Source organism: Heterocephalus glaber, unplaced genomic scaffold, assembly GCF_053883595.1.
Source record: "Heterocephalus glaber isolate CG9 unplaced genomic scaffold, H.glaber_assembly_v1.0 deba00001587, whole genome shotgun sequence".
NCBI lineage: Eukaryota > Metazoa > Chordata > Mammalia > Rodentia > Bathyergidae > Heterocephalus > Heterocephalus glaber.
The window spans coordinates 4451207-4477271 of record NW_028258365.1 but is presented as its reverse complement, the minus strand read 5'-3'; the positions used below and the strand labels follow the sequence as shown (position 1 = coordinate 4477271).

Here is a 26065-nt window from a genome sequence, read left to right as displayed (position 1 = left end):
ATACTAAAACATTTGTGAAACAATATATAAAACAGTTGTGTAGGACAAATTTTATTAGTCTCTGCTTTTAAAAGCTTTCCATAACAAGTCTGCTGCTCGTCCAGGGGACAGAGCCCCACTGAGAACCTTTTTTTCCAGAAGTGGGATCTGTCCTCGGACGGTGGGGTGGCTCTTGAAGTGCCCTAACACATTTTCCTGAATGAGATTCCACATCCAAACTTTCTGCTGCTTTCGTCGCTTGGCGGTCAGCTCCCCGCTGCCAAGCATTAGGTCCCGGAATTCTTTCATTTTATCCCACATTTCAGTGATCCCCTCTCCAGTTCTGGCAGATATACGAATCACCTATTGAAAGGGAAGAACAAAAATGACTACACTGAAAATGACAGAAATCATTTTCCTGAGGACTCTGCTATTTGCCATTAATTCTTACAGAGTATAGAAATAGACAAGAGACAAAAGTGAGATTTTACTGCTGTGTCAAAGTACATACACTGACATATATATATACTGAGGTGATAGCTCAGATTACTAAGTGCACAGCAGAAATAAGACATGGATTCCTGATCAAAGTCTCTAGCTTAGTGATTTATTTCAATTTAAGATTCCTCATAGATGGTCAGAAGAATCCTGGAGGACTGATGAGTCATAGGCTGAGAAAGGCAATTCCAGGTAGTTTCCCTGAGGCCTAAGTGCCAGAAAATGAAGTTAAGTTGAGAGAATAGCTCCATTCCCTCTGTCAAATTGGCCTGATTCAGCAACTAGTAGGAGCTAAGCACCAAGAACCTGCATGTATAAGATAGCTCCAGACTCAACACACAGGCAGTGTGCCTGGGGAAAATGGAAGTAGACAGTAAGATAAGCCACCATTGTTCTCATTATAATGACCACAGCTGATTGTTTCATAGCATAGTGTCCACCTTCAGACCAAGCTCCTCTCTCTCTCACTGAAAACAGCATCCAACAAGCATAATAAGAATAGAAGTATCAAATCACAAGCCATTTCTCATACCCAAATTCCAAAATAGATAATCAAATCATTAATTGGCCCATAATCTTTAAGGATGATTCCCTTTCAGGATGGATTTATTATCACTTCCAAATGCCTCAAATCAAGTATTAAGCAATCTAATCCATCACCTCATATTCTAGTTCTTGACATCCAGTGGTTGAAAGATTATATTTAAAATCATGACTACGCAGTCTGGCTTTGTCATATTTTTAAAACTGTAATTTTCACATGCAAGCAAAGATTGATTATATGTCTAGCTTGGGACTTACGTCCTCTCTCTTAATGTCCACAATCCACTCAGGGTGACAAATGGAGAAGGGAATGCAAACTAACCTTTGGTCTCCAGACTTCTGAGCGCTTGCGAAGTAATTTCAGTGCACTCACATACTCTGCTTGTATCCTTCGAGCTGGCACAATCAGGTCTCCATCAGACTTAGTTATAGCTACCAGATCTGCCATCTCAATTATACCCCTTTTGATACCCTGGAGAAAAGAAAGGAAAGAATGAGATTTACCAGAAACATTTGATTTAATCACAACTGGCATAAAAATGGGACACTCAGTTAATGCTACAATTTGGAAGGCCATACAGTTCATTAACTTTTTTCTGTATCTTCCTAAGCCTGGGGTGCTACAAATCACAATTATTTAACAGAAATTACTAAAATGCACTGGCTCTTGGGATTATGGAAGCCATCTGTAACATCTCTATCAAATTTAGAGATTCACATGGTGAATATATTCAGAATTAGAGTAAACAGATCATCAAGACACAACATGACTGAGTGGCAGGAGACAGTTCATCTTGTCTCAGGATGAATTCTGCTTTTCATGAGCTAGACTGAAGAATACATCCATCCATCAGTAGGATGCATTTATCACTGCCATCTGCATTTCCAGAAACAAAGTCTTCCCAAGTTTCCTTAAATGTATATAAAACCTTTTTCAATATGTACTTAAGAAAAACAGCCTGATAGCTAAAAATGTTACAATTTTTTTAACTTATATTACACTGAAAATGCCAATGATAAAGGATAAAATCTAAGGGCAGAATCTTATTTTGGAACTGTGTTTTTCTACTTAAGATTAGAATTTTTTTCAAATATTTTAGATATTACCTTCAATTATTAAATTCTAATAAGTGTTTCTAAATCACAGCATCCATAATCTGCTATCACAATTTTTTAGAATTATCAAGCTAAAAGGGAAATTTTGTAGAATAACTTGTCTTATCTTTGAAGTTTCTGGGAGGGAACCTTGGAATTTCTTGAACGCTAAGAGCATCTCCCTTATCCATGGTGGGTGCCTGGGACTGCACCCAAGTTCATGCATTGTGATCTCTCAGAATTGGGGCAGAGCACACCAGAAACACCTGCCATGTGACAGAGGCTGGAGGACTGTGCTAGGTGAAGCCAGCCAGACCACTGTGCAGGGAGGGGAGCCAGAGACTGAGTTCACTTCTCTGGCCAGTGATGTGACCAATCATACCTACATAATGCAAGTCCAACAAAAACTAAGGCCCACACCAGTCCGGGGGAGCTTCCCGGTTGGTGACACATCAATGCCCCTGCAGGGAAATGTGTCCTGAGGAAGACACAGAAGCTTTGTGTTTGGGACCCTCCTAGACCTCTCCTTAAGTGTCTCTTCACTGGGCTGCTCCCGATTTGTAGCCTTTATCATAAAAGTGCAATTGTAATAGAGCGCCTTCCTAAGTTTTATGAGTTACTCTATTGACTGATTGAATCTCAAGGGCAACAAGAACCTTCAGATTTGTAGCCAGCTGGTCAAAGGCATGGATGGCCTGGGAATTCTGGAGTTGGCAGCAGTGTCTGAAGTGAGGAGAAGCTTATAGAAGGCTACATCCTCCACCTGAGAACTCTGCATTAAGTTAATGCCAGAACTGTGTTGCTGGAGGACAGTAAGAATCCTGTTGTACAATATATAAACTATGATGGTGGGATCCTGGGTAAAAACAGTGATGTAAGAAGTCTGCACGATAAGCACCTGTGTAACAGTGGCTTTTGGCCTGACCTATCCATTTATTCTATTCGCTTGAATGGAAAAATTTACGTTACATGCTGAAAGTCATACTTATTACTATAAGTTAGCAAAAATGCATATAAAGAACCTACTTTTTTTTGGTAAGGAGGATTGAACTTGTGGTTGTAAGCCAGGCACAGTGCCACTAAGCTAAATCCCTGGGCCTAAAGAACCTACTTTAGACACAGATATTTTAGCCAATGCGAATGATGTTTCTGTACACTATGTTTTACTTAATTTATGAAAACACAACACTAGAAATTTGTACCTTTTGTATTGGGGGGAGGGTGAGGGAGGAATAAAAAATTACCTGTAACTCATCTCCTCCTGCTGGAGGCAGTAGTAAAACAAACATGTCAACCATGTCAGCAACAGCAAACTCTGATTGGCCCACACCTGAAATTTCAAATCACAACTATACTCTAAATTATTCACAGTTATTACACATCCTCAACTTCACTGACTGTCATGTCCGTTCTACTTCATCCACTCATACTCATGGACACATACCCATTTGAACACCCTATGGCTTGGCCCATTTTTTATTGCTATAACAAAATACCTGAAACCAGGCAATTTATAAAGTGTATTCTGCCCACAGTTCTGGAGGGTGGAAGTCATGAGCATGGCACCAGCCTCCACTCAGCATCTGGTGAGGGTCTTCTTGCTCCATCAAAACATGGCAGGTGCAGGGATGAAATCAAGCATGCATGGCAACCTCAGTCCCACTTCCTCTTAAAAAGCCACTGATAAGCTTGGTGCGGTGGTGCACTCCTGAAATCCCAGAATTTGGGAGGCTGAGCCAGGAGGATTCTTGTGAGTTCAAGGCCAGCCTGGGTTACCTAGTAAGTTCAAGGCCAGCCTGAACTACATAGTGAGACCTTGTCTCAAAAAAAAAAAAAAGCCCCTCATGTCATCACCAGGGTCCCATTTTCATTACCTCATCTAATCCGAATTACCTCACAAAGGCCCCATTTCTAAATATTATTAACAAAGGAATTCAGTGATTAATATTCCGACACATGAACGTCTGGGAGACACATTTAAACCAAGCTCCTCAAATGTCTTCAGGTAGCTTCCTTTCCTGTTTGTCACAGTAGCCATTACAAACACTTCCCATGATCTCCCCACTTGGTGATGACTACAAAAGCAGTGGCACCTACTTCACAGAGGAAATAAAGGAAGTGCTTCTCCACCTTCTCCCTGTCGGCCTGGTATCTGCCAACGGATACTGATACAAACTCGGCCTTGCTGCCTATCCTACTGTCTTGGTGAAGGTTACAAAAGGTGAAAATTTTACTCCTTCCTCTTCCCCTGGGTGCTTGCTCTTCTTTGTCTTTAACTCCTCCTTTATCTCTAGGCTCTCATCCTTCAGCAAACTATATCAACTGTCCAAGTCTTTCTCATCCTAAAGCCAACCAGGTAACACCTCACATGTTTCTTCAACCATCACCATATTTCTCACTTTCTCTTATAGTCACGTTTCTGGAAAAAAGTAATTTATGCTCACTCAGTCCACTTCATATTGATTTCAACCCACTGAAATCTGGCTTCCACATCTCCTGATCCATTGAAACTGCTCTGGAAATGCTCTCCTTCGTAGGCTTCTAGTTGCCTTTGCAATATCTTCCCTATTTCTTTACCCCAATCTTATTGGGAATGTGCGTGCATCAGATGAAAGACAGAACTCACAAGGTCCCCTTTCAGTTGGCAATGAGTAAGGAGAGAAAGCAAGTCACTGGATGGGGTTTCCAGGAGTGTTCTTTATAGAAGGCCAACCCAGCTGGTGGGTGCACCTCTCCTGCCTACCCCTTCCTGCTCCTTCACCACCACCCCCTTCCTTCTACCTAGAACACAGATCTATCTTTCTTTCTTTTACTTTTTTTTTTCTGAGACAGGGTTTCCCTATGTAGTTCAGGTTGGCACTGAACTCACTATATACCCCAGGCTGGCCTCGAACTTGTGGTCTTGTGGTGATCCTCCTGCCTCAGGCTCCCAGTACTGGGATTACAGGTGTGCACCGTTTTGCCTAGCAAAACAGAGATGTTTCTTCATCAGCCATCTTTCAACCATGAGCAACCTTGAGGATGGAAACTAAGTGCTTTGAAAGGAGAGCAAACAGAAGCAGATTTTAAAATTTTTACTTACGAGAAAATAACCTCTCTTATAGCTAAATAAAACTTCTGGGTAACATGGCTTGGGCTGTTTTTGCTACTGTTTTGTTTATTGCCATGCTGGGGATGGAACTCATGGCCTAAGCAGCCTAGGCAAGAGCCTAGGCTCTACCACTGAGCTACACCCCCAGCCCATACGCTCCATTTTTATACTACTTTCTCCTTTGATTGTGTGACTTTCCTTCAGGAAACTCTTGCTTCATTCAATCCCAAATGGTAGAGTTTCTAAATCTAAGTCCTGGCTATTGTTGGGGGCTGAATTATGGCTGCCCCCCGCCTCCCCAGTTTCTCTGTTGAAACCCTAATCCTCCCTGTGACTGTATTTAGAGACAGGGCTGCTAAAGAAATCAGATGATGCCGTAAGGATTCAACAGGACCAGGGACTTCTAAGAAGAGGAAGAGACACCAGGGGAGCACTGCACAGAGAAGCGTCTGTGTGAGGACGTGGCAAGGAGGCAGCCATCAGCAAACCAAGGAAAGAGGCCTCAGAAGAAGGCGATCCAGCTAGTACCTTCATCCTGAACTTCCAGAACTATGAGAAAATAAATTTCTGTGGTATAAACCACTCAGTCTCTAGTATCTTATTACGGTAACCCTAACAAACTAATGTGGCTCGCTCTCATTTTTGCCCCGTATGTTTCCCAGTTGATCTGGACCAAATTCTTGAAGTACAAAACTGTATTATGTTGGTAACTGTAAAATCTGCACTTTTTTCTCATTTCTTTCTCAACACACAATCTCCTGGACATATAATAAACACTTTGCACTTAGCTATAATCACAATTGAACTCATTATTTTCCCCTCTCTAAATTTCCCTTTCCACAGCATTATCTATTATCTTCAATTTTCTCCTCCCACATCTCTCTGTCTCTATCCTTTTTGTATGGAATACTGGATGCAAGGCCTTTACAGGAGCCACATCCCAAGCCTTTGATTTATTTACTTAAACACGGAGTCTTGCTAAGTCACTGAGTTGTCCAAGCTGGGCTCAAACTTACGATCCTCCTGTCTCAGCCTCCTAGAGTTCTGGGATTCCAGGCATCGGCCACCACACTTGGCTAATTCCTCATCTCTTATATCTAACCAAGATGAAGTCCTGCTACTTCCCCTCATGTTTTCTTTTGCCCTATCTCATTTTCTCCATTCCCTTTTCCTCTGCTGTGTTCAGAGCCCCACTGTTTCTTCCTTCCATTCAACATTTCCTAACTGTTTCCCTGCCTTTAGCTGTTCTTCTAATCACTCTATTTTCTGTTCCCAGGGATTTTTCCAAAACACGTATCTGCCTTTCTCACTCTCCTCTGTGTCCTACAGTGGCCCCCCATTCTTTTCAGAGCCATCTAAACTCCTGGGCACAGTATCTGAAGTCCTGATGATCTGGCCCTGGCTACTGCTCCAACCATCTCCCTCACATCCGTGCTCTACGGGCCCTGCTCCAGTGGCACGCCTGAATACGTCACAATTTCTCTCTCTTCTGTCTGTGCAAATGCCCTTTACCTCACACTCTAACACCAATTCTTCCTTCAAAGCTGAGTTCAGCTGTCACCTCCTCTATGAAATCTGCACTGATTCCCCCGGATCTGCGTTAGGTTGTATTACAAACATTTATCACACAGTAGCATAACAGACTGGCATTCCCCAAGAATGTGAACTTCTGGAGGTTTTTGTTTCAGGGTCTTCGTTGCATGTAGTTATGTGCTAAGGATATAAAAATGGAATAAAATACAGTGGGACCCTTGCAATTCGGTTGCAGCCATAATCATGGAACGAATCCTGTGACCAGAGCCGTGGAAAGAATTGAGTTTGTGAACCAAGGTACCGCTGAATAGCTACATGATCAAAAGATCCCTAACTATCTTAGTTTTCTAAGGAAGTATTGTAGACATATGAGATGTACTTACACAAAACAGGCATTGTGTTTTGCTTACATAGGTCATCCTAATGCTTCCTGCTCTTGAGAATCTGCCACATATAAAATACCATTTTATGTAACAGTTACCAGACACACAGCTTATTTTCACCCTTTCAGTGGCAAGCTCTTTGATGTTAAGAACTATATCCTATAAACTAGTATTTCCTATGGAGCCTGGGGAAATATCTTGTATTTAATCACACCTTTAGTAAGTCTGCTGAATGAACAAAAGGAAAATAGGTGTCACTCATCTTTATATAGCATTCATTATAATACCATTTTGTATTTTATGAAATAGAATAAACTCACCTACAGTTTCAATAAAAATGATGTCATATCCCCCTCCTTCACATAACAGAATGGCTTCATTTGTGGTCCTTGTCACACCTCCTAAAGTCCCACTGGTAGGAGATGGCCTGATGTATGCGTTCATGTCTCTTGATAACTCAGTCATTCGGGTCTTATCGCCTAATAGGGATCCTAAAACACACAGTTACATTTTTTAATCATGGAACAGTTGTAAGGACCAATTATCCATCAGCCAGTTCCAAGGGGATATGCTTTATGGTACTTCCCTAAAAATCTCAACCTGTATTTCATATTATTGAGCATTCCCCTAACTCAGTCATGTTGGATTAATTTTTTAACATTCCAAGCCCCTTAAGACCTACAAGGGCTTCCCTGGTCTTCCCACTTACCAGAGATTCAAGCCTAGACCTTTCAATCTAGCATAGAAGGCCCTGAAAACCCAGCTCTACCTTACCTGTCCAATTTTAACTTCCACTAGTCCCAAACCAATTCTCCAATTCATCCAGAGTGGTTCCTTTACTGCTGTCTTAACACTGGTGTGCTTGCTTTCTTCCCTTCTCTACATTCTCATACTAGATGGATTGCTTCTGTTTTCTTGTTGCTAATTTTCCAAGTGTCAAGTCCATGGTCTGCATCCTGGCTCCACCATTCCTGGCTATTCGATTTGAAGAGGTCACTTTACCTTCCTTGAATCCCTCCTTTTCTCAGCCACATAACAAGAATACTGAGCCACTGTGAGATTTAAATATAATTATGTACTAGGAATAGAATGTGGACTTCACAGCCTGTTAATAAGAAAAGCACAGAATTTATCTGTCTTACAAAGATCAACTTAAGTCCTTACTTCTTCATATGATCTTTCTGGAAGTTTCTCATCTCATGCTCGTCCCTGTGGACTCCTACAGTACAGTAACTGCTATGGAATATGTGGGCAGAAGACAACTTTGGTATCCCTCCCCTTTCTGTTATTACTCTTCATTCCCCATTCTTTTATTTGTACAAATGACCTCTGCTCAGCCTTAAGTAAAGCTATGCAAATGCACCTTTAAGCCGCCCTTCCACCTAGCCTGCTGCTTCTAATACTTTACTAGTTAGCAATTTTGGAGCCTACACTGAATGCAAAGCAAGCCATGTGAATGGACGCAACACTATTCAAACAATATACTTTTGGATTTCATGTCTGTATGTCTCATTTATTTCACACAGTGATTGTCAACCAAGGGCAAATTTTCTTCTTCCTCCCAGGAAATCTGGCAATGTCTAAAGACATATTTACTTGTCACCAGTGAGGCTGGGATGCCACTGGCATCTACTGGATAGAGGCCAGGGATGCTGTTAAGTATCCTTCAATTTACAGGACAGCCACGCACAACAAAGAAATATCTCCTTCCAAATGTTACTAGTGTCAAGGTTTAGAAATCATGCTTTAAAATAAGTCTCTTTATCTATAGGACCCTATCTTCTAGATACTCACATGGAATGCTGAAAAAGCATTCAAGTAGGCATTCAATTTAATACCATGGAATGGAACTGGCTATAGCTGTCAGTTTATTGCAGTATTTTGGCAAACATCAACACCTGCAAATCCTAGAAGAATCAAAGCTCTGGTACTAATCGTACCTTTTCCCACTTTCCTTTAGCCATATAATTACATGAGAAGGTGTGGTGCTATTATAGCTTGAATATTTATTTTCACCCTGCCTAGGGGCTATTTTCCCCAAATAAAGCTGATGCTAAAGACTGGAAATTCCTTAAAGATATGGTCTTTTCTCTGAACTACAGTCCAGAATCTACTCACAAGTTCCACTTCTACAGCTCGCACCAAACTCGCACTTCAATTGCTTTTTTTATTTCACAAAACTTTTTACGAAAGTAATTTTCTGCATGAAATCATCTCTGTGGAAGTCCACAATCTGCCAAAGCTGTACTTTAAATTATTATCCTAGAGATGCTATCGCTTTGAACTACACATTAAGAAATTACTCTCCCATATAATTGTCTCTGCCAGGAAATTCAAAACTTAGTTGAGACCTTTAGGGAGGTTTCAAAAAAATGAATCCTCCTCAAACTTTAATTTAGTGCTGTTTGTCAAATGTGTGTAATGTTGTAATAAGGTAGAAATTTATATTTAGAGTGTCCTGTTTATTTCATGTATATTTTTTCTTTCAAAGTCTACGTATTTTTTAATCACTTCTGGCTTGAGAAAGATCAGGAACCATGCAGTAAGCAATTTTAATCATAGACTGCTTTATAACATCATCTGGCTATCAATTACTGCCCCTCAAGCTATTATTTTCTTTTTCTATTGCAAATATTCTAAAATATTATGAAGGGAGAGACGAAAAGGGCTTTTCCATCTACCTACATGAAAAATGAGGATCACATTTTAAAAATCCTTCATTAAAGCATTTACCTTTAACAAAGTTCTTAAACTGTAAATAAATTAAATTAGACAACGCCTTGGCATGGATTTATTCTTGAACCTTGTGAGTATAAATTTGATTTAGTTAACATACTATTATAGTGAATCAAAAACTTTTGAGTGCTATGAGCTAGATTTCTCAGTGAATGCTAATTTCTGTCCACTTCTTTATTGACCTAAGGCTCATAAAATATGTTTCCATCCCGCAGAATACCACAGTAAGCAAACCAAACACAGCACCCTGTATTTCCTCCATTCACAACACATGCTACATTGAAATGCTTATGTTTACTCCTCTGCTTCCTTCATAAGATGTAAGGCCTCATAAGGCCAAGAGCACCAACCTATTCATCATTTTATAACACAGTACCTTGTGTGTATAATGCCTCACCTATAGAAGGCACTCAAGACTTGATAAGTGAATGAATAACTATAATATGAGAAGCTTAAATCACAGAAGGGTAAGAGAAGAAAAACCTGAGTGTTCATATAGTGTGTTTTATGTTTTCTTTAAATGATCCTTAGGGAAACTAAGTCTATATTCATTTTATCTCTGATGAGCTGCAAATTAAGCTTGAGTGATTGCATGACCTCAAATCAGTAAGTAACTGCGGAACACTGTGCAGTGTACATTGCATTCTGCTAAGTGCTGTAGGGGGAATAGCAATATATTACATGGTCCCTCTAAGAGCTTTCTGTTTAAATAGACATATCATATAAACAGGTGACAAGTTGTAAACAGCAGCAAGTTTTTTAAAGCTAGAAGAGATATTACAACATGAGGAAAATAATGAATAAGGAACAGTTTCTGAATGGCCCATACAATTTGCCTTTGATCATCTTCAACTTCCGGCTCCTGTTCTCCCAGGTCTCTACCCACTGAGCAACCCACAAGCACCCTCCTCTGCAAAGTCCACTGCTCTCCACCTACCACCCTCAGATTTCACCTCACTCTGGAGAACTCCCTTCTTTCAGGAAGACCAAACTCAACGAGCTAAACTCACCCAATTGTGCAAATTCCCACTAAGCTGTTACATGGAACACCCACAAGCTCTGCAATTAAAAAAGAATCAGCCATACTCACCACCACTAGTGCAAGAAGAAGGGTCCACAGCTAGCACAGATAATTTGTGCCCTCTCTCAGTAAGCATTTTTCCAAAATACTCTATAAATGTTGATTTTCCAGCACCAGGGGGCCCAGACAACCCTACAGTGAAAAGAGACCTTCTAATTTAATGGAATAAATGAACTCAGGTCTATGATCAGTTTTACTGAATAATACATGAAACTATTTTCTACTTCCCCTAATTTATTAAAACAACCATCAATATATTTTAACGTGTCCTAAAGCAGTAAATGAAAATCCATCACTTTCATTTCTGAATGATGGGGAGATAGAAAGGGAACAATTCTGAGATCATAATTACAAATTTCATTTTTAAAAATTAAAAAATGTGCTGTGGTTTTTTGCTGCAATGTAGATCTTTTTGAACACACTTCATTGCCAATGTTTTAATGTGCTGAATTTTTACATCTGACCAACTTTCATCATGATGGGTAATTATTCTACCTGCCCCAATTCTGTCTACTTTATCTGCCCACTGGAAAAACAACTCATTATTCTAAATATTCCCAGTGATTAAGTAATTTTCTATTTATAATCATTTTTTTCTTTATCTCACTCAGAACTCAAAGACTCATTTATATAGATATTTTTCAAAATCTTGAAAAAAATAATTTGTGGTAAGAAAGGCAGAAAAGTGCCCTACCTGGAGAGCCAAGCATGGCAGGTAAGAGAGCAAACCTTGGGGCCAGTCAGCAGGTTCTCGTTCCAGTTCTGCCTCTTACGAGCTCTATGATCTTGGCCAAATTACTTAACCTCTTTCTGTGCCTCAGCATTCTCCACACAAGTTCTTTTAAGAATTAGATGAATTACTGTTTGCAATATGTTTAGAACAGGGTGTGGCATAAAATGTATGGCACAAGAAACATAAGTGTAATTCAATAAATATATAAAATACAGGCACTTAACTATATTCAAAAGTAGATAAAGTATATCGCATGCTTTGTTCCTTACCACAATTCTCAGGGTAAGTTGCTATCTTAAAGACCTTTATAGGTGCTAAAGAAACATTTCTTGCTTCCATTTATAATGGTGATAAAGTGATTACAATAAAGACACGGGTTTGTCTGGCCTCATAAGAGCAGGTTGGAAAAACCAGAACATTACTATAAAGTTACATGTGAATTGCTAAGTCACCCCAGACATTTCAGGGACATTTTCTCTTCATGGATTCTCTAAAACCTAGTAAGTAGACATTTCATCATAAACTGGGGTTTTCTCTTTGGAAGTCTGCTATTTTCTCTGCCTACAGCACATAAAGATTACTAACACCCAATGTAATACTCAGTGAGGGTTAAAGAATAAGAAATGTAACAAATGTGGACTGGTACAAATATTGGTTGATGAGCTCGTTTTGAAATTACCTTTAAAACATTTATATTCATTACTCTCAAAAACAGGAGGTTTGAGTCCCTATGCTGGCGACAAGCTATGATATAAAAGTCTATTATAATGTCCATTTTTACAAGTATTTACTCATTTCCCATAAAATTTCTGTACTGCAACTACCATTTCAAGTTGTTTTCAGCAGAGGGGTTGGTTCAGATCACCAAGTTCACCATCATGTGATGCTCTCATTCCACCCCAAACTGCCTTGCTTAATTCTTGCTGGTGAAACATATTTAAATTACTTGCCTTTAGAAAGACTCAGGAAATGGCAAAGAAATTCAATGTCGAAATGGGTAAGGATAATTACAGTTTTGATATACTACTACAAAAAAAGGAATCTGACTTGACTGCTCAACAGAATGACTAGCAAAATAACGGAGTAAACTGGTTAATAGTTCTTGTGGTATGTCTATTCTTGGTTCAAATAGGCATGGCAAGTTTTTCAGTGTATCAAGATTAATATTTGCAAAAGTAATGGCATTCAAAACCCATTGACTCCAGGGGAAAAAAACACATTAGATTGCAAATAATTTAGGCTTATTCTAAAAGCAGATAGAATTTAGAAAAATATTTACTGAATTAAAAGAAAAAAAGACTGACCCACTCGAAACGCTAGTGGCTTTCCTTTATTTAGTTGCTCTTGTTCTCGGTGGTGGGCTAATACTTTCTGAAGAAGCACCTGGGCTAATTCCTTTTTCCTGTTGTGAGTTGATTCTACGAGAGTTATGGCCTCTGCTAAGCAGGCCCTTTGCCCTTGGATTAAACCAATATAAAGTTTATCCACAAATCTTTGTTCTTTATCAGAAAGCCCTTCTGTGTGGTCCTGAAAGGTTGCTTGTACACATAATTTTCTCCTTAAACCATTTGACAGCAGCATCCACTTTGTACAATGCAGTCCAAGAGAATTAAATGGCTGAGCACATAGGATTCCTGATCCGAGATGAGTACTTGGATGAAACAAGAAGTGGTAACAATGGAAGGATATTCTGAAAAGGCCTTTTAGGAAACGCTGGTGAGGATGCAGCAGCAGCATGGGAATATTCATTTTGTTTGCAACTGAGGAAAACCCTGGGTGCTTTTTAACTCAGTGTGACTTGTGACCTCCCTAGAAGAAAGAAAAACATTTCTTCAGTTCAATGGACAACTAAGATACTAAGGTAGTGAAATGGAAAGCGTAGTGTTTTCTCATATTCTAAAAGACACATAAGCAATTCTTGGCAGTACAAATGGATGAATTTTCTTACTAAATTTAAAAGAGAAGATTCTCTCCTTAGGCACAGTCAATATTAAGAGTAACCCAAATCATGAAACTATTGTTCTATTGTGAAGTGGAATTTACATTAAAATGTTCTTATAAACAAAAACCAAATATACAAAAACCTCATTAGGGTACATATTTTCTGTTGGGCTTTTTCTTACATTCATCTTAACAATTTCCTCTGCTCAATATACCCAATTTTAGAAAGGCTTTTTTGAAAACAAATCCCTCGAAAGCTGGCCTTCTCTTTATTCGCTACAAAAGAAATGTGATTAGTAGTGTGGTGGAGGCACAAGTTTAGATACATGCATATGCTTAATAGACTCACCCTGAATAATCTGGCTGAAGCACCCAATCAACAACAATAAGCCTTCATGTGCAGGGCACGTTGTATGGGGTGTATAGTAACCAGATCAGTTTGATCTCAGAGTACAGTCAGAACCGGAGAGTGTTTATGAAGAATGTGTGTACCCAGCCCCACCTGTCAGAATCTGTAGGGAAGCACATTACAGTTTGAACCACTATGGGATTAGATGAGGATCCTTTACCCTGTGCAACTTCCAATGGTGTTACATAATAAGCTGTCTTGCTGTACTGAGTCAGGAGAGGGCAGAGGTCACGAACCCTGCCTACTCAGTCTCGGCTACATAAGCTGTCAGGACCTTGGGCAAGTTGCTTAATCACTCTGTGCTTCAACATTCTCTTCAGTAAAGAGAATACAGGTAATAACAGGTAAGAGAGCAGGGTGAAGGTGAAAACAAAACAACTTAATTCATGCAAAAAGTCTGGGCAGTGCCTAGGCCAGAGTTAAGAGCTCAATTAACATTAGCTTTTATTGTTATTATACCAATTTACACAGCATTGGTTCTAATTAGGTCACAGACTTAGCTTCCACTGGCAAACTAAGATTTATATACAGATACATATAACCTATCCAGTTTGGGTTTATCATTATTTGTACATTTTGGTTTCCCTGTACCCTGTGGCACACTGAAATAAATTACTTTATTGTGTCAGGGTACTTCTCTAAATGGTATTTCAAGACCACATATAAAATTAAGCTTGGCTAATAAATGTTCTATTAGAGACAAAGAAGATACAATTTATTGTAATTGGTAAATCTATAACTGCTCTTCGATTTTCCAAAGACAACTTTTTTTGTATTTTGAGGGAGTCATTATAATTTCTATTTGTACAAAACTAGTCTTACTCTAAAAGGACAATTTATTTAAAATATGTAAATATTTTTCAAAAGAATTAACACATCCACTAGTGCCCTCATATAAACACACAAAAAGATACGTTAGCTTATTTATATTCTGGTCTAGCTTCATCCTCTATCACTATTTCCATATACCCACGTTTTCTGCCTCACTGAATTTTTTTCACTTGACTATGACAGGAAGAGTCTAAGTTCTTACTCTGATTTTGCACATTGAGATCCTTAGCCTGGGAAGCACGTTTCATCCTTGCTCACCTTGTGTCCTTTCAGACTCAGCCCTGACACCCACTCCTCTGGGCTGTGAACTGCCCCGGGAGCATTAGTTCCTATAACCTTGTCTGTTCCCACAGACATATGGTTCTTCCTTTAGACCTGGTATATTTTATTCTGTGAGCTCTTGAAATACAGTACTAGAATTATGTAATTTGAGACAGGATAATAGAGCATCCCATGTAAGAAGATGTAGTGGGCTGAATGGTGGCCTCCAGAAATGGATGACCATGTCTAATTCCTGGAACTGTGAATGTGGCCCTATTTGGAAAGAGTCTTTTCAGTGGCATTTAGTGGCTAATTCCATCATGATAACTCCGGCAATTTGTTACAGCAGACCTAGGGAACACATTTACAAGGTACAATGGCTGGAACATTACACCATTGTAATCACCCTCAGTACAATTGCTTTTATTCTTATCTCCTATATCTCAGGATCTGGTAAAAAAGTGTGTGTTCAGAAAATAGTAGTTGAATAAAAACACAGGTTTCTGCCTATGCACTTCTAGACTTAATGGTGGTGGTGGTGATGGTACTGAGGAGAATTGAAGGTGGTATTCAAAGGTGGTATTGAAAGACACCTTCAAAGACAGATCACTTTTGGGGGTGATTACAATGATTACACATTGTGGCTGTCACCCATGTTTTTTCTAAATGGAGTGTTCTTCTCTCCCTTAGTCATCTCACAAATCTCTTCTCAGCCATCAAGAACTAATGCATGTGTCGCCTTGATAGCGTTCCCCAGCTTCCTCTCCTAGCCCCTCCAGTTCCCTATCTCTTGCCATCATGTACTAACCACATTTCTCTCTTACACTGCTCAACACACTGCACTGTGGTCATTTTTATAGATGGCAGTCTCTCCCAAATTCTGACTGTCTTTGTATCTACAGAACAGTTTATTGCTCAGAGAAGAAATGAACATATGCTACAATTTCAAATGAGTCTACAATGCCATTACTCTGATTTCTGCAATTTTTGCAAACATGCATCTTTCTAGATTTTACAGTACATAATTAGTGACGTTTTTAAAGTCTGATTTCAATATATGGATGTTTTTCTTCATTAAAAATTTGCTCAGCAGCAGCCAGTCTGACTTGGGATATTTGTCTTGAAATTGATCCAGTGAATATTCTCAATTTCAATAACCACTCTGGCAAGAAAAAGCATAAAGAATTTCCAAATTCAATACATTAGGTCAGTGTCTGCAATGCAGCACAATTCATACAGGCAATTCAGTGCTCTTGCATGTGTTTTCATTTCTCAATGCTAATCACTTTTGATTTGAAGATAAGCTGTCAGATGCTATGAATCTGCTCACCATCTCCCACCACCCCTATAAAAGGCTTTACTGTCTCCATTTCAAACACTTTCAGGGAGTTTTTGTAGAATAGGATAACTTTTTAAATGAGCAACTTTTAAATAGTCATCATTACATAAGAGTAATACAGAACAAATACTCAATTCATGCAGGGATTCTCTAAAGTTCTCTGTGCATTTCACCTTTCATCATGTTTCCAATAAGACTCAGAGTTCCCAATTCTATTTTTAGGTTTCAATTTGCAAAGGAAGTCTCCTATTTTCCTATATTCCATCACCATTAACTGTTCTGATTCATTCTCACTGCTACCACCCTAATTCAAATCTGCACACCCTTAATGGGCTCTGAGACCAGCCGTGGTCCTGGGTAATCTCTCATATTCTCACGTTTTCTTCATGTGCAAAATGAAAACATTCAAACCTACAGAAAAGCCATAGTGAGTATGAATGAGTGTGTGCCTGGAACCAGACCTGGCAGCAAGTCTGGCAGCAAGGAGGTGCTAATTAAGTTTAAGGATCACTGCTGTTCTCTTGTTCTTCCCCCGTTTTCCTCTTGGACTTCACAGTAGGACTCATCCTGAAATATCAATGCGGTCTCCTTACTCGCCTCAAATTCCTCCATGATTGCTCATACCCTAGGACAGCTCTTAAAAGTGTTATCTCCAGACCAGCAGAACTGAGAACTGATAAAAATGGGAAATCTTCAGGCCCCACCCCAGACCTTCTCAAACAGAAATTGTGGGAGTAACTGGGGCTCAGTAAAGCTTTCCTAAGCCTTCTGACCTATGATCTAGTTTGAGAACCACCGTCCTAGGCACAAAGTCTAGACTTCTTTATCTGGCAATATAGTTTCTCCAAGACTACTTTCTTGCACTCACTTTTCCAAACCTCTTCTAGGAAGGTTTACTTATCTTCCAAATCTGGGGCTTACTTTCTCAACTCCAAGGTATTACTCACCTGTTGTACCCCTCTCCCTCACGACGCCTTTCCTATCCTACCTAGTTTGAATTCCACTGTTTTCTGAAAGTCTTTCCTGATAATCCTAGTCTTCAGGATTTCTTCCAGCCTCTTAAGTTCAATTATATCTGAATACTGATTTATGTGATAATCTTCACAGATCACAAAAAGATATACCTGTCCATGGAGGATGTTAACTCCATTGCTTGTCAATTGTTTCAAAATAAATTAAAATCACATAAAATACAGCTTTTTGGTCCATGTTGCAAAAAACCCCAGATCTTTGTAAGAGAGACTCAAACTCTCACAAGGAAAAAATCAGCTGAGCACCAAATTTCAAGCTCTCATCAGCTCTTTCCATTCCAAATACATAGGTTTTCTTTTTCACATCCACAAATTTCTGTCATTTACCTTTCTTATGGTTATGTAACTTTTCCTTTTTTTTTTTCTCTTCTACTAGAATGTGGCCCTCAAAAGAGCTATCTTTTAAAAAATCCTATCTCCCTGAAAGCCAAAAAGTAGTGTTTACTATATAAAAGAATATGCTGGACAGCCTGGGATGGTGGCACATGCCTGTAATCCCCAACACTCTTGGCAGATGGAGGCAGGAGGATTATAAATTCAATTCTAGCACGGTCAATTTAGCGAGACCCTGTTTCAAAGTCTTAAAAAACAGAGAGAGGTGGGGATGTGCAAAGGCCTTGGGTTAAATTCCCACTACTGAAAAAGAATTCTCTGTAGGCAACCCCAAAATGTTTCAGTTCTAGAAATTTTTGGTTTTCTATCAACTTGGAAAAGTTGGATTAGTCTGTTATTTCTGTTTTCCAGAAGTACATGTATTAGAATACTACTCTTAAGAATGGTAAAAGAAGAAAATTTGCTCTATCATTTTGGCTTAGGTTGTCTTTCAGTTTGCAATGAGAAATACACATTGGCAGACATGTCCTCTTCTGGAAGAGATCCAAGCCCTGCCTGGGCACTCTATCCGACAGGCCCGAGACAATGCTGGTGACGCCTAGGAGGGCTCCACTTTCGCCTCTGGATTACCCCCACCGCACCCCCGAAGGAGGGCTACTTTCACTCTGGAGAACTGCGCCTTGCTTCCACCGGACCCCAGGTTAACCGGCCGGTCGACAAGTTTGGCGGGGACAGTGGACGCACCTTGCTAAAGCTATCTTCCTCGTGGCGGGAAGGCAAGGTCACAAACCTGCCCAAGATGAAGAGAATTTTACAGAACATTTACAAGGCCTTTGTTTTACAAGGAAAAAAAAGGAACTCTCCCTTTGAATCCATCTACCGATGCCTGCCTGCCGACCCACATCGCGACCACGTCACATCCTCCAATTCGCCAATATTCTCCTTTGCCTCCCTTCCCCCATCCTGCAGGGGGCGCCCCCGACGCCCCGGCTGACCCCAAGCGCGCTAACCAGCCTCCACTCCGGGACACCGCGCGTACCCCCACCCCACACTCACCCTCCCGAGGCCCCGGAAGTACCGCCCGCCCCCTCGCCGACTTCGGGCCGCCCCTTCCGGCGGGCACTGGCGCGCAGGCGCACGGCCGTGGGCCGGCTGAGGGAGGAGGCCTGAGTAGAGGGTGAGGACCGGCGGCGGCGCGGGGCGGGGCCGAGGTAGTGGCGGCGACGTGGCCGCGGAGTTCCGGCGTGTGGCAGTGGCTGCGTGAGCGTGAGGGAGTCCGGCTGCGGCGGGCTCCGGGGACTCTTCTGCGCAGGGGACAAGAGGAAGGCGGGGGCGTGCGTACGTCACTTTTAGGTAGCTTCCGCCTTGGCCCTTCGCGCTGCACCCCAGCAACCTGCGGCGGCCCGCGAAACCCCAAACCTCTTCTCCCGTTCTTGGAAGCAGAAAATATAGCGCGGAGAGGGGCCAGACACGGAACGTTTGACCACCTGGCGAATGAGCCTCCCACTCTGCAGTGCAGCCTGTTGGAATAAATGCTCAACTTTCTGCCGAATTACGGTTTTAAGTTTTGAAAACATGGCGTGGTTTTGAATGGTTGGGAGACAGTTTTTTCTTTTGAAATTCAGCCTTTCACATTGATTATTTCCTAACACGCACCAGACGCCAGGACCTACTCTTTCCCGCCGCAGCGATGCCCTGGGGAAGTCACCCTAGGGGGAAAGGCTCTTGCTTGAAATGGAGATGAAAAATGAACATAGATGCTTGCTACCTTACTGCGGGGCAGAATGGTAACTGATATTTTTAAAAATGTATTAGATGATGTAGTAAGTAGTAAACCCGTTGCATACTAATCTAGGATTTGTAGAGAAAGTATTCGTATCCCAAATGTTTGCTGGAATGTGGTAAAGATAGCATCCAGGAAAAATAGCTAAATTACAACAACCAGAAGTGGTCCTAAGTGGGGATCATAATTAGTGTCTAGAACCCAGACCTCAGTCCTCACGGTCTACATAATTGTATGCGTTTAGGAGGGTTTAGGCCTTCTTCACTGTTAATTTAAATTGGTTCATATTGAATGTAGAACAATTAAAAAATGATTTACTTCTCTGGCATTTTCATTATTATTACTGTTATTATTTGGACTGAAAGACTGCTACTTTTACCTGAAAGAGAAGTTGTCGACCAAAAAATAGTCAAAGAAAATTAAACACAAGACAAAATGAAGCAGAATTTCTAGTGGAAATGTAGAAACTCAGACTTCATTTTAAGTCTCCATTACTAAACACAACTGTAGTAAGACAACGACTTGAGACAGTTTACATCATTAAGTTTGGATTTGCTCATCTATATGATAATGCTTTTTTTGTTTTTTGATTAAAATTTTTCTTCTTTTTTTTTTTTTTCCTGGTACCTAGGATTGAACTCAGGACCTTGTGCTTGCAATTTAGGCATGCGGCACCACTGAGCTAAATCCCCGGCCCAAAGGTTAAAATTTTTGAAAGATCAGTTTGCATTATCTTAGGAAATGATTTTTTAATCTTTAACTGCTTTTTTTATTTTGGTTTTTGAGACAGGGTCTAGTCGTTAGTTTTGTACTCATTGTCCTCCCGCCACAGCCTCCAAAGTTCAGGGGTTAGAGTTTTGTGCTGGCTCTTTACCAGAGTCAGTGTTATTCTACAAACTCTAAAGACACCTTAGTGAATTGTTATCTTTTTAAATTATTCTGGTGTTCACTAAAGTGTGTTTCATGGAACATTATTCCTTTGCAAAATGTTAACAGATGCTTCATGAAAAAAATTGCTAGCATCATCAGTGCTCGTGATGACATGAACCTGTCCCTGAGAGGCTATGAGAAATACATCTAGTAGCCCTCGTTCCAAATGTTTAGTCTGAATATCATCATCAGGAAACATTCAGACATTCAAAACGTGATTTATTTAAACTTTCAACAATGTCAATATCATGAAATACAAAGAACAACAAAAAAGAGGACTGGTCTATTTAAAGCAACTATGACTTCTGGATAGGATTTAGAATTTTTAAAATTTGAACATGGGAGCATAATATATTATTGACTTAAATTTCTCAAGAATGATACTGATGATAGAATCCTTTTGTTTGGGGGCGGTGCATTCAGGTATTTAGGTCTGAAGTCATGATGCCTGCAAATATCTCAGATAATCCAGGACCCCCCCCCCAAAAAAAGTGAAGAGAGAGAAAATAGGGCACTATTTTAACAATTGGTAGTTCAGATGACTAGTAAATGAGTATTTTTTTTTAACTTCTGTAAGCCTGAAATTTTTCAAAATAAGTTGGGAGCAAATTGTATCTAGCAATTATAATTAACAAAACATCACGTTTACTTTTAAGAAAATCCAAATATATTTATATAGTTTTCTCATAATTTGATGTTAAGAAATGGTGTGCCATGTCTAAAAACTGAAGGAAGTCACTTGAGAAATGACCTCATTCATACAGACGTAATATCAAAGCCTATTACTCAGCCAAAGAAATCCTAATGTATGTTATCTAATGATCACTGCTCAGCACTGTATGTATTGCATTAGAAGTTTAATATTTTTAATGAATTCTTATAAGGGTAAATGCTGTGTAAACACTGTGTCTTTTAGGGAATAATGACAAAAAGAGGGCTACATTGGATACAGAGGCCAACTATACTAGATTCTAGAGATAACATCTGTCACCAGTACAAATAAAGTCCTTGCCCACACAGAGCTTACATTCTTTTGAAGTAATGATGAGAAGTGCTATGTAGAATAATAAGCTAGAGCTTAAGGGGTAGAGAAGGCCAGGTAAGAGTGGACATACACTATTTAATACACAGTGAACAAAGAAGGTCTCTTGAGAAGGTGACGTCAAGCAACCACCTAAAGAAAGGGAGGGAGCTGTGACTGTCCAGGAAAGGACATAGTGTAAGAAGAGGGGACAGCAAGTGCTGAGGTTCTGCGGTGAGAGCAGGTTACCATGTGTAAAGAACAGCAAGGAGACCAGATCGATGATACAGGCAAGAGAGAGTGTGCAGTAGGAGATGAAGAGTTAGATTAAGTTACATCTAAATTTTAATTAGGATAGGGAAATCTCTGAGTGTAATCCATCCCAGAACTAACACTTTCCATCTGGACCCATGAACGTGGAAAATGGGTTCTGTGCTTCCATAATACAGTGGTAGAACAGACAGGATGGCAGTTACAGCCATTTCTGGACTAAAAGGGAGAAAGTGGAAAAAAGTTAGCAGTCACAATTTAAAGTCCAACCTGGCAGTCTCCATTAAATGTCAAGGCTTAGGCATAATTCTCTGTGGTTCTTTGTTCTACTGTGGGCTCATGGCCCCACCCTCTGGGCAATAAGAAAGAGCATGGAGGCCTTTGAGGAGCCATTAGTCTGCCGACCACGGTCATTATTATTTTCATTAGATTTAGTATTCATTAATAATCATTTAATAATACTTCAAGTATTCACGTCGTTTTTCAGCACTTAAATTTCTGCATTAGTCTCTGTCAAGTGGTTCATTACCTCTTCTAACCTTTAAACAAATTCCTAATCAGTACTTTGTAAATCACTACATAGGAAATATAAATTTGCCATCTAATTTCTATTAGCTGGAAAAGAATACTGTCTTTTTATACAGATCAGATTTTCTTATAGGCACTTCATTTATTCTAACATTATTGATTTCTTCCAGACCTCAAAGTACCTGTAGTATGTTTAATTTTATGGGATAGGAAAAGTTTTACAGCTGCTAATAGGGTCATCATTCTTCACCTTTTAAAGACACCAGAAACCCATTTCTGCCTCCCAGCAGGTGGCAGCAAATCAGTACTAAGTAAGCTACAGTAAAATCATAATTTTCTTATCCTAGTGTTTTGGATGTTGCAGACTGGCTTAGCAAGAAGAGCAAAAAGAATATTGGTGCCAGATTGTGGGGATCTGTCATTTTATTGACTAGATAGGAAAGTATATTTAATTAGTGCAGCTGTGTTTTGTGTAGTTACATTAAGCTTTTTGATTGCTTAGCTCTCACAGAATCAAAAGAACATTTGTGTGGCATTTTGTTGGACTAACAATATTCACATGTTATGCTCACATTTTAACATTTGTAGATAAACACATATTCTCCATAACCATTAATTGGCTAATGTCCTTCAGTAGAACATTTCCAAATTTAATCATTATGTACTGCACTAATAGCAATTTTAAAAAGACAACCAGAAATATTTATGGAATATAGCTAACATATTCTTACAGAGAAATTTAATAGTTTTTCATGCATTTATCTGAAAAAAATGAAGTAAGTTGAGGTCAGCAAACTGTGGTCCATAGGCCAAATCCAGTGTATATAGCTTGCTTTTGAACAGCCTACAAAACTAGCAAAAGTGACAAAAAAAAAAAAAAGACATTACCAGTTATCTGGAAGAGAAGAACATTAAAGATTCTACAGACATTAAAAACAAAAAAAAACCCTGGATCTTAACCAGAGGTGCTTTGCCATAAGAACATTTGATAGTATCTAGGGATGCTGCAGGCATCTAGTAGGTGAGACCATGGAAGCCACTAAGAATTCTTCAGTACACAGGACAGCCCGCCGCAGCAGTTTTCTGGCCTCAGATATCAATGCTAAGGTTGGAAAATCCTCACTGAAGCCATAAAAGAAGGATATTATAAACTTAGGTCCATAAAATGTATAATTCCTTAGAAAAAGTTAAGTCTTAGAAAAATAAAAACAAAACTGACTGAAGAAGATATAGAAATATGAATACTTGTATATCTGTTACAAAATTTGAGTTAATAATTTAAAAATACAAAGAAAGCTCTACACCCAGACATTTTCACTGGTGAAAACTATCAAACATTTAAGGAACACATAATGTGAATCTTATGCAAACTCTTTCAGAAAACAGGTGGGAATAATGACAGCATAGCCCTCATTTAAAAAAAAAAACTAATGTGTTAGAAAAAAATCACAAATATCAATTATGAATATAAATGCATCATTCCTTTGTGAAATACTGCAAATTGAATGCAAAAGGCAATGGCTAATTGGGGTTTATCTCAGTGTAATTTACCACATTTGTAAAAGAGAAATCATAGAATCAACCCAATAAATGCAAAAACAAACGACCATTTGAAACAGTTTATTGCTAATTTGTGATGAAAACAACCACAAAACTAGAAATAAAAGAGAACTGTGTTTTTTAATGACATCTATGAAAGTCCTAGGATTGAGAATAAAGTGAGGCTGCTCTCACCACTTCTTTCTGTTCAGCATGGTATCAGGTTCTCCCAAGTCTTTATTTAATTAAAAGATATAAAGATAGGAAGAGTAAAACTATTCACAGTGCCCTGTGTACTTCAAAAAACTAAAATACCTGTAGATCCACATAGAAAAATCTTCAGAATCTAGAATTCATAATTAAAATGAGTGGTCATAGAAATAACATTTTGGTCTACTACAAGCAGCAATTGGAAAATGAAATTTTAAAACAATAATTTGCAATAGAATAAATGTCTAAGAATATAGTTAATGAAAGATATACTCTATACACTGAAACTAAAACCTTGCTGAAATAAAAATATTTAAATGCAGAGACGGAATATTCATGCACACCGAATATGGAGTAATAAAGACCATATTCTGGGCTATAAAACAAGTCTGAATTAATTTATAAGAATTCAAACCATGTATAATATATTCTCTGACCACAAATAGTGTTAAAATAGAAGTCAGTAGTTGAGCGCACTGGAAAATCTCCAAATCTCAATAATCAGAGGCATAGATTTTCCAGATTGCTGGTCTCAGAAGTTCAGATTGACACTGAAGACATTTTTGTTCTCTTCTAAGACAGCTGATTCATATGGGAAATATGGAAATGATTAGTGGTACATTCTAACCAATTGCATTAATCTGGCACTGCCCTAAGATTGGAGCATGCTAGACACAACTGCAGACGGCTGTTGAGTATTCACTGAAATACTTATAGCATATTTAAAATTCATGAAATTGTTCCCATTTCTCGCTTTCTTTCCCTCACAGACCGAAAATACTGATGAAAAATCTGGGAACAAAACAGTGGATATAGTTGACAAAACAGAAAATCTGTTTCTGGACAGCTTTTGATTAATAAATACAGAGATAATTAACGTAGACCACATTTGCATAATGGTGTAACAAAAATTGTAACAAAAATATGTAAAAAAATTGCATAATGGTGAACAATACAAAGTATGGGGAAACTGCAGTTTGGAAACTGAATTAAGATTCTGATTTTGGCAAGATGGCTAATGATGAATGGTTTTATAGAGGAGAGGGAACTACCTCCCATGCTTTTCTCTGATTTTAAATATCTGTGATGGTTGATTGATTCTGTCAAGTTGAATAAGAGAAGCTCAACTAAATTGACTCAGCAATTCCACACCCTAAGGTGGGGAAGACCCACCCTAGAGCAGCTTGTCACCTGGATGATATAAAGGGGAAATGAAGAAGGTTCAATCTGCTTCTGTTTCTTCTGAGGAGCTCCAGTCTTAGCCTTCACCTTGGATGTCATCTGACTTCCAGCACAGATCCTTCAGCCTTCTGGTATGGACACCAGCCTTCCATCACAGGCCCATTGGCTTTCCAATAGAGACTTGCATGGGACTCTGCTATTAGCTCCAGACCTTCAACTGGATTCATTGGTCTCCATTGTGCAGACAGACCTTCTGCATTCTTCCACATCCAACTCTGTGGGTGGCCACTGTAAGACAATCTTGTAAATTCTTTTATACTTATATATCTTGTAATATATGTTTCTCTAGTAAACACTGATACAATACCTTTCATCCTCATATTCTAATAAAATAATTAAAACTCAGTTTTAATTTTCCAACATCTCGATTTGTCCTAATGTATCTTTTCCAAAGGTTTATAAAAGTATAAGTTTCTCTTTAATAGATCTTTGAGAGAATTTGGGATTTATAAATCATTTTTAATATTAAAAGTATTTTTTGACCCTTAAAAAGATTTTAAGTTATTCCTCCCTGTGACTTTATTTTGACTGTCAATTATGGCTTAATTTAACAAGATCAAATTTCACTTTGTAAGTGGCGTTCAAAAACCTTCCTTTCCAGAAGTTTCTTTTCCCTTTTCTAAGCAGTTTTATTAAATTGTGTTCCCAATCTGTTTTGCAGTTTTAAAATTTTGTTATTTCTTATCCTTCTGAAAGTAATTATATCATTTGAGTATAATTTTATA

General features: G+C 39.1%; 1 protein-coding gene and 1 long non-coding RNA gene across 3 annotated transcripts; one reads left to right on the top strand and one right to left on the bottom strand.

Annotated features, from left to right (window-relative positions):
• Positions 1–35: 35 nt before the first annotated feature.
• Mmaa (metabolism of cobalamin associated A) lies at positions 36–18915 on the bottom strand. 2 transcript variants are annotated; one of them, XM_004868912.4, is made up of 7 exons: positions 18874–18915; positions 12977–13481; positions 10949–11071; positions 7443–7613; positions 3360–3445; positions 1343–1492; positions 36–342 (listed from the first exon to the last, which is right to left on the bottom strand). In XM_004868912.4, exons 2-7 carry the CDS (start codon positions 13419–13421, stop codon positions 55–57), a joined length of 1263 nt encoding a protein of 420 aa, XP_004868969.2. In that variant the 5' UTR covers positions 13422–13481; positions 18874–18915; the 3' UTR covers positions 36–54. The 2 variants fall into 2 exon arrangements, with proteins under 2 accessions (XP_004868969.2, XP_087049471.1); XM_087193345.1 differs by lacking the exon at positions 12977–13481 and having other exon boundaries at positions 18874–18895.
• LOC110346497 (uncharacterized) lies at positions 17860–25685 on the top strand. Its single transcript, XR_002390585.2, has 2 exons — positions 17860–19604; positions 24869–25685. It is a non-coding gene; the product is annotated as an uncharacterized LOC110346497 (long non-coding RNA).
• The last annotated feature ends 380 nt before the right edge of the window (positions 25686–26065 follow it).

Bases quoted from the DNA above. Each gene is read 5' to 3' on its own strand.
- Mmaa (XM_004868912.4), bottom strand. From the start codon at position 13,421: ATGAATATTCCCATGCTGCTGCTGCATCCTCACCAGCGTTTCCTAAAA. The intron at 7,614-10,948 runs GTGAGTATGGCT...TGTGTGTTTTAG, and splicing joins TTCTTCTTGCACTAGTGGTG to GATCCCTATTAGGCGATAAG. The intron at 1,493-3,359 runs GTAATTTTTTAT...TCTTTTCTCCAG, and splicing joins CAGGAGGAGATGAGTTACAG to GGTATCAAAAGGGGTATAAT.